The 14,585-nt window shown below is 43.3% G+C and overlaps 1 protein-coding gene across 1 annotated transcript in view; it reads right to left on the reverse strand.

Annotated features, from left to right (window-relative positions):
- scn5lab (sodium channel, voltage gated, type V-like, alpha b) overlaps positions 1-14,585 on the reverse strand; it is a 190,623-nt gene that overhangs the window by 136,509 nt on the left and 39,529 nt on the right. Inside the window, exons 3-6 of the mRNA XM_082970748.1 lie at positions 13,209-13,327; positions 8,969-9,058; positions 4,963-5,091; positions 2,300-2,391 (exon numbers count right to left, since the gene is read on the reverse strand). Coding sequence (XP_082826874.1) covers positions 2,300-2,391; positions 4,963-5,091; positions 8,969-9,058; positions 13,209-13,327 — 430 coding nt within the window. The remainder of the gene's footprint in view (positions 1-2,299; positions 2,392-4,962; positions 5,092-8,968; positions 9,059-13,208; positions 13,328-14,585) is intronic.

The following is a 14,585-nucleotide window of genomic DNA, read 5'->3' on the forward strand; positions in this document are numbered from 1 at the left end:
CAAACTAACTGACTTGTTGACTGGCTGACAAACTAACTGACTTGTTGACTGGCTGACAAACTAACTGACTTGTTGACTGACTGGCAAACTAACTGAGTGACTGACTAACTGGCTGGCAAACTAACTAATTGGCTGATTGGCTGACTGACTGACTGGCTGACAAACTAACTGAATGAATGACTGACTGGCTGATTGACTGGCTAACTGACTGGCTGACAAACTAACTGACTGGCTGACAAACTAACTGGCTGACTGACTGGCTGACAAACTAACTAACTGACTGACTGAGAAACTAACCGGCTGACTGGCTAACAAACTAACTGACTGACAAATTAACTGACTGACAAATTAACTGACTGACTGAACGGAATTGCTGACTGGCTGACTGACTAACTGACTGACTGCCTGCCTGGCAGATTGACTGGCTGGCTGACAAACTAACTGACTGACTGCCTGACTGGCTGATTGACTGGCTGGCTGACAAACTAACTGACTGGCTGACAAACTAACTGACCCTGACTGGCTGATTGACTGGCTGGCTGACAAACGAACTGACTGGCTGACAAACTAACTGACTGACTTGCTGACAAACTAACTGACTGACTGGCTGACTGGCTGACAAACTAACTGACTGACTGGCTAACTGACTAATTGACTGACATTTTGACTTTAACCCTGTCTCAGAATGTGCCCAAAGCATTTCCAAGATTTTCTAGCATTTTTTTCTTAGCTAACTATATTTAGCTTATCTGATCCTATGCTATTACCTCACTATCCTGATTCATATTTGGCCAGGATTTGTGTTGGATTAAAGGTAGTGTGAGGGGCCAGACTGCTGTACAGTATGAACACAGAGAGGAATTCAGTCTCTAAACCGTCACTTCCAGTCTGGCATTTCCAGAAGATGGTGTGGGCCAAAGGAGGTCAGCCATGAAGAGCCTGACGCACCATGTGTCTCAACAGCACCCGACAACAGGAAGAAGTGGAATACATGGGCCATGACTGATGGAAGTTAGCCCCTGCAGAGTAGATACCGGGTAGCTACTGTATGGTACAGATCATCCCAAAGTGACCTACCAGGTAAATCTAGGAGTCTAGGTCCTATAGCGTAAAGTAAAAAGTAGGGTCCAGGGTTTTTCCCTGGCCAGGTCAAGTGGACAGTTTATGCACTGTAAGTTTACATAAAGGTCCCTGCTCAGAAATATAATTGCACTATATGTTGCTAAGGGTACTACACCTGTTCCATCCAAACAAGGGCTTTAGTCCTATTTGAGTAGAGATCCATTCTGAATGGACTGTATGTCCTGCTTCCTATGGGAGCGTCTGTTGTGAATGGAGATATTATTACCATACAAAGTGGTATTTGACTATACCCATGCCTGTTAAACACTAAGGGTGAATGAGACCTGTTGAGTCAGCTAACGAGGTAACATAATCCTTGGGCTTAAGGCCAGATGTCATGTTGAAACTTTATCTGTGGACTATATATTCACTATGTTGATGTCTATAGTGAAGTGTTTGCATACAGCATGTGGATGCAAGCATTGATGCATGACTACGCCTTGAAAGAAACTAGATTTGTATTTTTAATAAATGAATGGCATACATACATCTAAATACAAAATGAATTCAAGTCAGAACACAATGGTTGCTACCACTCTTATAGAAGGAACAATGTAACAACAAGCCTTTTGATAAAGGAATGGTGTTTGTCATCTATTTTGTAATGTATAACATGGTGCGTTATACATTGCCCCCCATCCCTTCCTTCCCCAATACGTGTGTTAATATTGGACTATAAATTGTGCCTTCCTTTATTATACTTAAGCTAAAATATTTATTATATTCTTTTGACCCATTTACTTTATGTTTGTATTCTTATCTTTTCTTATTTCTTATTGTTGTTGCGTTGTCCAGAAGGAGCCTGCAGGTATGCATTTCGTAGGGTGATGCAAACCATTCGGATCCCGTACATAAGCCTAATACAACTTAAAACAAACTATGGGCAAACATATTCTTTGAGAATCTAAAATGTGAGAATCCTCCATTTTGAATCAGACGTTGCCCAACTCAAAGGTCTCATTTCCACTCACTGGTTAGTTTGATTACCGGAAACAAAAAGGGAATGACAAGGGACTCTGTTCCAATACCCACAATAGCAGGCCACTTTGGGTGCATGCCCAATACATTGCTTCATCCTAAGTACAGTAGGGTGCTAGTATAGACATATTGGAACGTAGCCGGGGTTTAGTTCTTCCAACTGTGGGTGGTGTCTTAGTGTTTGAAACTCCCTTCTCACCTGGGATGACTGAGATAGTTTTCAGTGCTCGTAGGACTCTGAACGTCCGTAAGGCTGAGACATTGCCCAGGTCCACAAACTCAGTAACATATCTGCAACAAGTGAAAGTCAAGCAGACACAATGACAAAGCACCGACGACAGGCAAAACACAACAGTTGAATGGGCCGGGATTGGAAGAGAGGGGAGGAGGGGGGGGGGGGGGGGGGGGGGCTTGGAGTGAGGTCAAGGGTCAGAGAGGATGGCTTTGGATTGGACAGAGAGGAGGAAGAGGGTGAAGGGGCATGTACAGTACAGTAACAGTATGTGGACTGGACGATAGACAATGTAACCCATTTGTTGGTAACACTGCAGCACAAGGGGAGACTCCCTCTTACCTGGGATTACTGAAATAGTTTTCAATGCTCTGAGGACCCTGAATGTTCGAAGTGCTTGGAGATTGCCTACTTTAACAAATTCGGTTAGCAACCTGCAGGATCAAATTACAGTTATTTGGTCAAACACCAACAACAAAAAAAATGGCAAGACAACTGCAGGCTAAGCACTGCTCACTGCCTCTTAGTGAAGCTTTCCATGGAGAACAGGACAGAAACAGCAAGGTATATATATTTCCTGTTAGTTTTCTTTACAGTTATGTGTGCTGTTAGTATGTCTCCACATCAAGAGACTCCAGAAGATTTTGAAAAACTAATATGGTGCCAGTCCATGTGCTGATCATATGAGGTATGTTAAGTCTTCTGGATCTAAGTGGTTCCATTCCTTATTACATTTCTGAGGTGAGTTTTCCGAAAGCTTCATAGCTAACATGGCATGCGATCCGTTTCCATGGGAACCCCCAGGGTTGGGGGTGTGGATATTTATCAGCGTGGGGGGGTATCCGTTTTCCTGGTCATCAGTCTGGATTTAATAAAGCCAGCGGCGGGAAGGAAGGTGGCCTGTCTGTCAACACGAGTGGGAGGGCAGCGGGGGTCGGTAACTGATGTGTCCCTGTCCTGCTAAATATCCATCTGACCCCACAGAGGCTTCCAGTTCAAGGTCGACTGGAAATAAAGCTGCAGGAGCCAAACGAGAAATCAACACTTCATCGGGGGGGGGGGGGGGCTTAATCCAATCTCTGGAGGCATCCTTAATGACTCCATTGGAACCTGCTTCTGGTTAAGGTCCCCTATCGGACAATCTGTCATTGGTTTAGAGGCTGTTATGGGTGACTGGGAAACTGCCTGAGCCTTTGGCGCCGTACCTACAGTCCTACTTCAAACACGGTTTTCTCACAGGTGAGTCAGTTAATGCACGGTGGGGATGTTCAAAATTGTTCCCTTAGAAAAAAGGTGCCATATATCCTCAGTGTTTAGACCATCCACAGTAGAAAGTCAGGAGCAAAATAGATTATTCAAAAGCAACTTAAGGTGCTTTCTACACCCACACTACCAAAGCAAAATGTAACATTTGAAGAGTAAGAACATCGGTAATTGGTCATTAAATTCAGGTTGCATTCTAAAATGTTGGAAGTAAAAGTTTGCACTGCATCTATTGGTTAAAAAAGAAAGAGGGTTGAAGTATAGTGAAGTATATCAGGGATTTCCAGTAGTCGAGTAAGTATTTACTTTTCTTTTTTTACTGTCCTTTATGACATTTATGAATGTGTTATTCAATGCGTTTCTATGGGTTTTATTAGTAAAGGCCAAAATCAATATTTTAAGGAGGCACCAATTTGTAAGTCGCTCTGGATAAGAGCGTCTGCTAAATGACTTAAATGTAAAATGTAAATGTAAGTAGAGGGCAGGTTAAAAGGAAGGAGAGGGCAGCATAAAAGGAAAGAGAGGACAGCTTAAAAGGAAGGAGAAGACAGCTTAAAAGGAAGGAGAGGACAGCTTAAAAGGAAGGAGAGGACAGCTTAAAAGGAAGGAGAGGACAGCTTAAAAGGAAGGAGAGGACAGCTTAAAAGGAAGGAGAGGACATCTTAAAAGGAAGGAGAGGACTGCTTAAAAGGAAGTAGAGGACAGCTTAAAAGGAAGTAGAGGACAGCTTAAAAGGAAGTAGAGGACAGCTTAAAAGGAAGTAGAGGACAGCTTAAAAGGAAGTAGAGGACAGCTTAAAAGGAAGTAGAGGACAGCTTAAAAGGAAGGAGAGGGCAGCTTAAAAGGAAGGAGAGGACAGCTTAAAAGGAAGGAGAGGACAGCTTAAAAGGAAGGAGAGGACAGCTTAAAAGGAATAAGAGGACAGCTTAAAAGGAAGGAGAGGGCAGCTTAAAAGGAAGGAGAGGGCAGCTTAAAAGGAAGGAGAGGGCAGGTTAAAAGGAAGGAGAGGACAGTTTAAAAGGAAGGAGAGGACAGCTTAAAAGGAAGGAGAGGACAGCTTAAAAGGAAGGAGAGGACAGCTTAAAAGGAAGGAGAGGACAGCTTAAAAGGAAGGAGATGGCAGGTTAAAAGGAAGGAGAGGACAGGTTAAAAGGAAGGAGAGGACAGGTTAAAAGGAAGGAGAGGGCAGGATAACAGGAAGTGGAGGGCAGGTTAAAAGGAAGGAGAGGGCAGGTTAAAAGGAAGTAGATGGCAGTTTAAAAGGAAGGAGAGGACCGGTTTAAAGGAAGTAGGTTCAAAGGAAGTAGAGTGTCAGACACTAACAGGAGCGATACAGAGAGGTCTACTGTAACAAGAGAGATACTTACGCCATGACAATCACACTGAAATCCAGCCAGTTCCACGGGTCCCGCAGGAAGGTAAATGGCCCCACACAGAATCCCCTCGCCAGAATCTTTATCAATGACTCAAACGTGTAAATGCCAGTGAAAGTGTACCTGGGCGGGTGTATGGAGTAAGGGAAAGGGGGGAACAAAAAGTCAAAACATTAGCAGGAAATGGCATAAGCTAGGGTGAGGGGCAAAACATTGCTCTTCTTCCTCCACATGGTTCCCCGACTCCGAGCGCAGTTCAAATAAAACATATTTTTTAAAGAAGAAAGAAACCAATAGGAAAGGGACAGAGACAGCGACAGATATGTAGCAGCTTTAGGAAGAGACAGAGACATGTAGCAGCTTTAGGAAGAGACAGAGACATGTAGCAGCTTTAGGTTAGAGACAGAGACATGTAGCAGCTTTAGGAAGAGACAGAGACATGTAGCAGCTTTAGGAAGAGACAGAGACATGTAGCAGCTTTAGGAAGAGACAGAGACATGTAGCAGCTTTAGGAAGAGACAGAGACATGTAGCAGCTTTAGGTTAGAGACAGAGACATGTAGCAGCTTTAGGAAGAGACAGAGACATGTAGCAGCTTTAGGTTAGAGACAGAGACATGTAGCAGCTTTAGGAAGAGACAGAGACATGTAGCAGCTTTAGGAAGAGACAGAGACATGTAGCAGCTTTAGGAAGAGACAGAGACATGTAGCAGCTTTAGGAAGAGACAGAGACATGTAGCAGCTTTAGGAAGAGACAGAGACATGTAGCAGCTTTAGGAAGAGACAGAGACATGTAGCAGCTTTAGGAAGAGACAGAGACATGTAGCAGCTTTAGGTTAGAGACAGAGACATGTAGCAGCTTTAGGTTAGAGACAGAGACATGTAGCAGCTTTAGGAAGAGACAGAGACATGTAGCAGCTTTAGGAAGAGACAGAGACATGTAGCAGCTTTAGGAAGAGACAGAGACATGTAGCAGCTTTAGGAAGAGACAGAGACATGTAGCAGCTTTAGGTTAGAGACAGAGACATGTAGCAGCTTTAGGTTAGAGACAGAGACATGTAGCAGCTTTAGGAAGAGACAGAGACATGTAGCAGCTTTAGGAAGAGACAGAGACATGTAGCAGCTTTCGGAAGAGACAGAGACATGTAGCAGCTTTAGGAAGAGACAGAGACATGTAGCAGCTTTAGGAAGAGACAGAGACATGTAGCAGCTTTAGGAAGAGACAGAGACATGTAGCAGCTTTAGGAAGAGACAGAGACATGTAGCAGCTTTAGGAAGAGACAGAGACATGTAGCAGCTTTAGGAAGAGACAGAGACATGTAGCAGCTTTAGGGAGAGACAGAGACATGTAGCAGCTTTAGGAAGAGACAGAGACATGTAGCAGCTTTAGGTTAGAGACAGAGACATGTAGCAGCTTTAGGAAGAGACAGAGACATGTAGCAGCTTTAGGTTAGAGACAGAGACATGTAGCTGGTTTAGGAAGAGACAGAGACATGTAGCTGGTTTAGGAAGAGACAGAGACATGTAGCAGCTTTAGGAAGAGACAGAGACATGTAGCAGCTTTAGGTTAGAGACAGAGACATGTAGCAGCTTTAGGAAGAGACAGAGACATGTAGCAGCTTTAGGAAGAGACAGAGACATGTAGCAGCTTTAGGAAGAGACAGAGACATGTAGCAGCTTTAGGTTAGAGACAGAGACATGTAGCAGCTTTAGGTTAGAGACAGAGACATGTAGCAGCTTTAGGAAGAGACAGAGACATGTAGCAGCTTTAGGAAGAGACAGAGACATGTAGCAGCTTTCGGAAGAGACAGAGACATGTAGCAGCTTTAGGAAGAGACAGAGACATGTAGCAGCTTTAGGAAGAGACAGAGACATGTAGCAGCTTTAGGAAGAGACAGAGACATGTAGCAGCTTTAGGAAGAGACAGAGACATGTAGCAGCTTTAGGGAGAGACAGAGACATGTAGCAGCTTTAGGAAGAGACAGAGACATGTAGCAGCTTTAGGGAGAGACAGAGACATGTAGCAGCTTTAGGAAGAGACAGAGACATGTAGCAGCTTTAGGTTAGAGACAGAGACATGTAGCAGCTTTAGGAAGAGACAGAGACATGTAGCAGCTTTAGGTTAGAGACAGAGACATGTAGCTGGTTTAGGAAGAGACAGAGACATGTAGCTGGTTTAGGAAGAGACAGAGACATGTAGCAGCTTTAGGAAGAGACAGAGACATGTAGCAGCTTTAGGAAGAGACAGAGACATGTAGCAGCTTTAGGTTAGAGACAGAGACATGTAGCAGCTTTAGGAAGAGACAGAGACATGTAGCAGCTTTAGGAAGAGACAGAGACATGTAGCAGCTTTAGGAAGAGACAGAGACATGTAGCAGCTTTAGGGAGAGACAGAGACATGTAGCAGCTTTAGGTTAGAGACAGAGACATGCAGTAACTTTAGGAAGATACAGAGACATGTAGCAGCTTTAGGGAGAGACAGAGACATGTAGCAGCTTTAGGGAGAGACAGAAGCATGTAGCAGCTTTAGGGAGAGACAGAGACATGTAGCAGCTTTAGGGAGAGACATGTAGCAACTTTAGGAAGAGACCGAGTCACAGGACAGTAAGAATGAGAAGCAGAAGGGAATGTCACAGACAGCGAGCTCTTTGACAGCAGTGCTCCTTGATGAGTTAAGCAGGTCATCAAGACAAGAATGGGCATTAAAATCCAGTGTGTCACTTCATTGTAACATAAAATAAATTAAGAGAGAGAGAGAGAGAGACTCTTCAGAGGCAACAGAGATTGGGATGGAGGATGCAGCATTCGGAGGAAGTGCACAGCCATATTCCTTTTAGTCTTTGTCATTGTTACTGACTGTAAGGTTAAGAAGGTAGACTGACTTACTGGGAGTCATTGCATGCTACAGATCGTGCCGATTGGTAGTGCGTTGACTGTGCAGATTCCATTGGCTGAAAGACTGTCTTCATTAAAGGTAAACTTGGAGGGCTTACACTCTTAGAAACAATGGTTCCAAAAGGGTTCTTCAGCTGTCCCCATAGGACATGTAGAACCACTTTTGGTTCCAGGTAGTACCCCTTTGGGTTCCATGTAGAACCCTCTGTCAAAGGGGTTCTACATGGAACCAAAAGGGTTCTACCTAGAGCCAAAAAGGGTTCTTCAAAGGGTTCTCCTATGAGGACAGCTGTAGAATCCTTTGAGGTTCTAGATGGCACCTTTTTTTCTAAGAGTGTACTCTGGTTTTGGACAGACTGTTTCAAAGAAAGGGCAGTTCCTTATCACAACATGGCAGACTAGACTACGTTGGTTACATGTCTGTGGGTCAAATCCCCTCTATCCATACAACACATGCCGCTGACTAACAGCAAATCCATAGTGTGAGATGAACTTAGACTGTGAAAGACAGACAGACAGACAGACAGACAGACAGACAGACAGACAGACAGACAGACAGACAGACAGACAGACAGACAGACAGACAGACAGACAGACAGACAGACAGACAGACAGACAGACAGACAGACAGACAGACAGACAGACAGACAGACAGACAGACAGACAGACAGACAGACAGACAGACAGACAGATAGACAGATAGATAAAGATTCAACTGAATGATAATTCCCATTCCATCATTGATTTTGCTTTCAATTGTTTGTTTATCAAAGTGTTTGGTTGGAATATGAATCCCTTTAATGAAAATTTGAGAATGTATAAACGGTATGTGACACTCATACCATGGTTGTTCATTCCGATGTAGCATAGCAAGAGTGCAATTAGCAAATTAGCCGGGTACACTAAAATCGTGAACTTACTTGCTAATTGTGGTTGGCAAGGCAACAAACACCTGGCAAAGCGTTACATCAGGACACATAGGGCACAGAGGATCAATACAGTCAAAGAGGGTTGAGGGAACAGCAAGAAGAACACAGAGAGAATTCACAGAAGAAGCTAGCGTCAATGCTGAGAGACAGAGATGATGGGTGAACAAGGCATACTTACTCAACATACTTGGCCCAATATGCTGGTTCCGACATGGCCATGAAGCAACAGTTGGTCAAAATAGTGCACATTATGAACAGACTGAATAACGTGCCCGTGGTTAAGGAAAATGGTGGATTCAATAACAACATATACATAAATTGCAACAGTACTATTCTGAATATTAATTCGTAGAGATTATTTATGCCCAAGTATCCCATTTAGGTTTGGTTTGCCTGCTGTCATATCACTCTACTGAGTGAATAGAAGAAAGAAAAAAATCCCTGTTTAGTAACACTAACATAACCCCAAGTAACAACATTGTTGTTACATACTATTTCAGTGATCAAAAGCTACATTGACACAGAATTATACAGTATGTGAAGCCTAGGCTGAGAAACCATCTCTGCATGTACTGTAGGCGTGTAGTGTACATTTTAATAGTTTCAATATTTTCTATGTTTAGGAAACCAAATTACTCAAAATGATCTGAAATAATAAACATACTATTGAAAATATCTGTCCAAAGTAAGTATATCTCTTGTAAATACTCACAGGGGCAAAGAGCAAGCACAGAACAAATATTCGAACTATTTGCTGGGGCGAAAGCTAATTAACGGCAAAAATGATACCTCAGCTGTTGGTTAGCCTTGGCCACCATGGTGCTAATAGCATTATCCTCCCACTCGCCCCTCCCTTCTCACTCCATAGGCAGATTAAAACATCCGCCTTGCTGTGTGGAGAGTGGCAAGTGGAACCCAAACTGTCTATTCAAAAAACGGATTAAATATGCAACTTCAACACAGCTAGTGAGGGGGAATTGAGTAGGTGACTTGAAAGTTGATTTCCTGTCCCCAATTTTCAATTTGGCCTATATTTTAGAAGGTTTTGATCAGTTGATATCGCTCTGTACTTCAATGTTGATCCGTTGATATCCGTCTATCAAACATCTCTCGATAGAATAAATTCCCTCATTTGTATTTGTAGTTGGAAATGGCTTGCTGTATGCTACGCCAAATGCTCTGGGCTATTCGTACGGGAGAACGTTCTGCTTTCTTATTGTTGCTTGTATTTACAGGTGGTTCGGAAAAACCCTTGCGATGAGTAACCTTGTGCTTAGGCTTTAGGTCAGAGGGCTACCAGCAGGCAACTAGAGTTTGAATCCCTGGTCAGTTACACAATCAAATGACTCCCCTACCAAAACTGAGGTGTCAAAATAATGGCTTCCGTGTCATAAGTCCCTTTGCCTGAGCAAGCATTACTATGACGGCTCGTTCAAATTCCCACACTCACAGACAGCACTTTACTCAAATTAGTCACCATAACGATAAGCACCCTGGCTCTACAGAGTCTTCCAGAGCACCCACACTATTAATGAGAAAGTCAACTTCAGCATTATGTGCAAATCAGACTGCTGCCAAAAGCTGCTAGAGCCTGGAATCACAGGGTTTGTTAATAAATCGCTAGAAAAATGTACACAGATGATTTTTTTATGCGCCTACTGTGAGTCGTTGAAGCATATCTCGGCAGAAGCTTTTGCATGAATTCTCATCCTTTTATAGAATGCTTACTTAGGTCTCTGACGGCTTAATCTACAGGATATATTATATAGTCTCGCTTTGATGACTTCAATCACAGCTTTGTAGTGCTGTACCCACTTTAAAGTAAGTGTGTTCTGGCTACAACCTCATTGATCCCTAGTTAATAATCAAACATGTACCCTGGCCCAAGGACCCCTGGGTAATCAGCAATCGTGAGGACACATGGCATCTGTGACGCCGCCTCAAAGGGAACGCTTTTCACCACTCTCTCAGCTCATACATGCACACATACAGGCATGACCAGAGAGATAGGCACACGCACAAAAGGACGAGCCGACGCAGAATCATGTGTGTGTGTGTACGCGTGTTCTGTGTATGTGATTGATGTACGGTACTTATTTTAGTATGTGATTGCTCATGCTGCCGTCTTGACAGCTATCAGGCAGAGCAGTCATACGGTCCTAAATCCTCAATCCCAACCCTCGTATTTCATCGCAGAGCTATGACATCTCATCTTGGGAAGACTCTGGTTCTGTGTCAGAGCCGCCCCTGCCTGGCGCCATAGGTGTCAGGTGGGTGGACTGGAGGCAGACCCTCGCTTGGGGCCCATAGGGTGTATGAGAAGAGGGTTAACTCTGGCCCCTCCACCCTACCCTATCCTACCCCCCCGCGCCCACCCACCCAACACCTTTAGAGATGACCTATTCCACCCGCTTATCGGGCTGACAAGAGCAAAGTGTCCGGGTAGCCTAGTATTTCTCAACACCCGCAAACACCGCTCCAGATATTTATAGCAGGGCTCAGTGGAGGAAGAGGGGACTAGGGGGAGTGTGGTGCAGGGACGAAAGAGTTTAGGCTTGACGTCCATATGGACCAATGGAATGATTCCAAAAAATAAAGGTTAAAAATAGAACAAAAAAACACTTGACTGAGTTTACAGTAACCATCCAGTCTATACATAACCTAACAGTAACCATCCAGTCTATATATAGCCTAACAGTAACCATCCAGTCTATACATAACCTAACAGTAACCATCCAGTCTATACATAACCTAACAGTAACCATCCAGTCTATACATAACCTAACAGTAACCATCCAGTCTATACATAACCTAACAGTAACCATCCAGTCTATATATAGCCTAACAGTAACCATCCAGTCTATACATAACCTAACAGTAACCATCCAGTCTATATATAGCCTAACAGTAACCATCCAGTCTATACATAACCTAACAGTAACCATCCAGTCTATATATAGCCTAACAGTAACCATCCAGTCTATACATAACCTAACAGTAACCATCCAGTCTATACATAACCTAACAGTAACCATCCAGTCTATACATAACCTAACAGTAACCATCCAGTCTATATATAGCCTAACAGTAACCATCCAGTCTATACATAACCTAACAGTAACCATCCAGTCTATATATAGCCTAACAGTAACCATCCAGTCTATACATAACCTAACAGTAACCATCCAGCCTATATAGCCTAACAGTAACCATCCAGTCTATACATAACCTAACAGTAACCATCCAGTCTATATATAGCCTAACAGTAACCATCCAGTCTATACATAACCTAACAGTAACCATCCAGTCTATATATAGCCTAACAGTAACCATCCAGTCTATACATAACCTAACAGTAACCATCCAGTCTATATATAACCTAACAGTAACCATCCAGTCTATACATAACCTAACAGTAACCATCCAGCCTATATAGCCTAACAGTAACCATCCAGTCTATACATAACCTAACAGTAACCATCCAGTCTATATATAGCCTAACAGTAACCATCCAGTCTATACATAACCTAACAGTAACCATCCAGTCTATATAGCCTAACAGTAACCATCCAGTCTATACATACCTAACAGTAACCATCCAGTCTATACATAACCTAACAGTAACCATCCAGTCTATACATAACCTAACAGTAACCATCCAGTCTATACATAACCTAACAGTAACCATCCAGTCTATACATAACCTAACAGTACCATCCAGTCTATACATAACCTAACAGAAACCATCCAGTCTATACATAGCCTAACAGTAACCATCCAGTCTATATATAACCTAACAGTAACCATCCAGTCTATATATAGCCTAACAGTAACCATCCAGTCTATACATAACCTAACAGAAACCATCCAGTCTATACATAGCCTAACAGTAACCATCCAGTCTATACATAACCTAACAGAAACCATCCAGTCTATACATAGCCTAACAGTAACCATCCACTGAGTCTATGAGTCAGTGACAGCTTGAGATGAAATCTGTTTTGGAGTACGACCTCTAAGATGAGTCTAATGCACATGAGGCAGAGGACAAGTCTAGTCCTGTGTAGACTCCTCTCATTCATTGATTTTGCGTAATAAAACAGTACAATACAAACTAATAGTGAGACTGACATTTCCTCTCTTCACTGATAGTGAGAGACAGCAGGCAATACCAACGATTCTATTCTGAGCAGATCAGCTCCCTCCCCTGTCTCTATTTACCCCCATTAGTACACAATGTCAACATGATTACAACGACAATGACATGACAATCTAACTAGACAAACTGAACCAGAGTACATTCTAAGGCTTTGGTTCCCTCCCAAATGTTGTTCAGTCTCTGCTCACTGATTTTCATTTTGAAACCCTAAAACAGACAAGTGTTGGTGGAGCTGTGAGCGTTCCATCAGAAAGGATATGAGTGTACTAAAACCTTTATTGATGCTCTTCTAACAGGATGAAAGGGGTTAAAAATATAGAGTGCAGACGTGGCACTAAATCGGAAGATGGCCTTCCCTTTGTTCAGTACTATAAATGTCTGTGGAGAAACAGGAAGCGAGAGAGACAAAGAGAGAGAGGAAGAACGTGAGAGAGAGAGAGCGGGAGATTGAAAGAGACAGAGAGATGCATCATGGTTAAGGGCAATATGGCATGGCAATAAACGTGTACAATAAACTTGCAGTGGCAACAACCACACACTGACAGTACATCCACTCACATACACATACACACATGCACGCGCACACACACACACACACACACACACACACACACACACACACACACACACACGAACACATACACACACACAAACAAAATCACTGATTACATTGCAAGTCCCCCATGCTGGTACTCTCTGCTCTGTAAAATGTCTTTACACTCAAAGTGTGTCCGATGTAGGGTTGCATAACTTTCCCAAAAAGCCCATCTTTTCCAGAAATACTACATTTCCTGTCTATTCCATCCTGATTCCGGGAATGTTACAACAGGGATTCGTGGAAAACCTGGGAATCTGGGGAAATTTACCAGAATTTTGCAACCCTAGTCCAATGTATTTAAACCTCAAAACAGACTCATTTCAAGATGTGTCCACATCCCAAGCCTTCATAGTCATCTGAAAACATCTCTTAAACTGTAGTTCATATAATACCAGCAGGTTTATCCACTCTCTCATAGTCTGTCGGTGTGGGCTTGCATAGACCTATTGGATTATCAAATGGCCTGTGTCGGTTAAGGTAAACAATGAGAGGTTGGTTTGGTTTATTTGTTCCATTCCTCTACAAAACCTTTGGGAAATTAGCAGGAGCTCTTATTTCTCTGGAGGAGAGGTAGGAGAAAGAGAGTGAGAAAGAGAAAGAGAGACAGAGAGAGAGAGAGAAAGAGATAGAGAGAGGGGGCAGGAGGGATGGGGAGAGAGAGATTGAGGGAGAGTCAGAGAGAGAACGAGAGAGAGAGAAAGAAAGAGAGAGAGATGGGTGCAGGAGGGATGGGGAGAGAGAGATTGAGGGAAAGTCAGAGAGAGAAAGAGAGAGAGGAGGAGGGATGGGGAGAGAGAGATTGAGGGGTAGAGAGAGGGAGGGGGAGGCAGAAACATTCAGGAAGAGAGAGGAAAGTGAGGTGAGGACCCACAACTGTATCCAGCTGACATGTCCTCTATCCCCAGAACAACTATCTATCCCCAGGAGTACCATCTATCCCCAGGAGTACCATCTATCCCCAGGAGTACCATCTATCCCCAGGAGTACCATCTATCCCCAGGAGAACTAGCTATCCCTAGGAGAACTATCTATCCCCAG

The sequence above is a fragment of the Salmo salar genome, chromosome 29, assembly GCF_965601325.2.
Source record: "Salmo salar chromosome 29, fSalSal1, whole genome shotgun sequence".
NCBI lineage: Eukaryota > Metazoa > Chordata > Actinopteri > Salmoniformes > Salmonidae > Salmo > Salmo salar.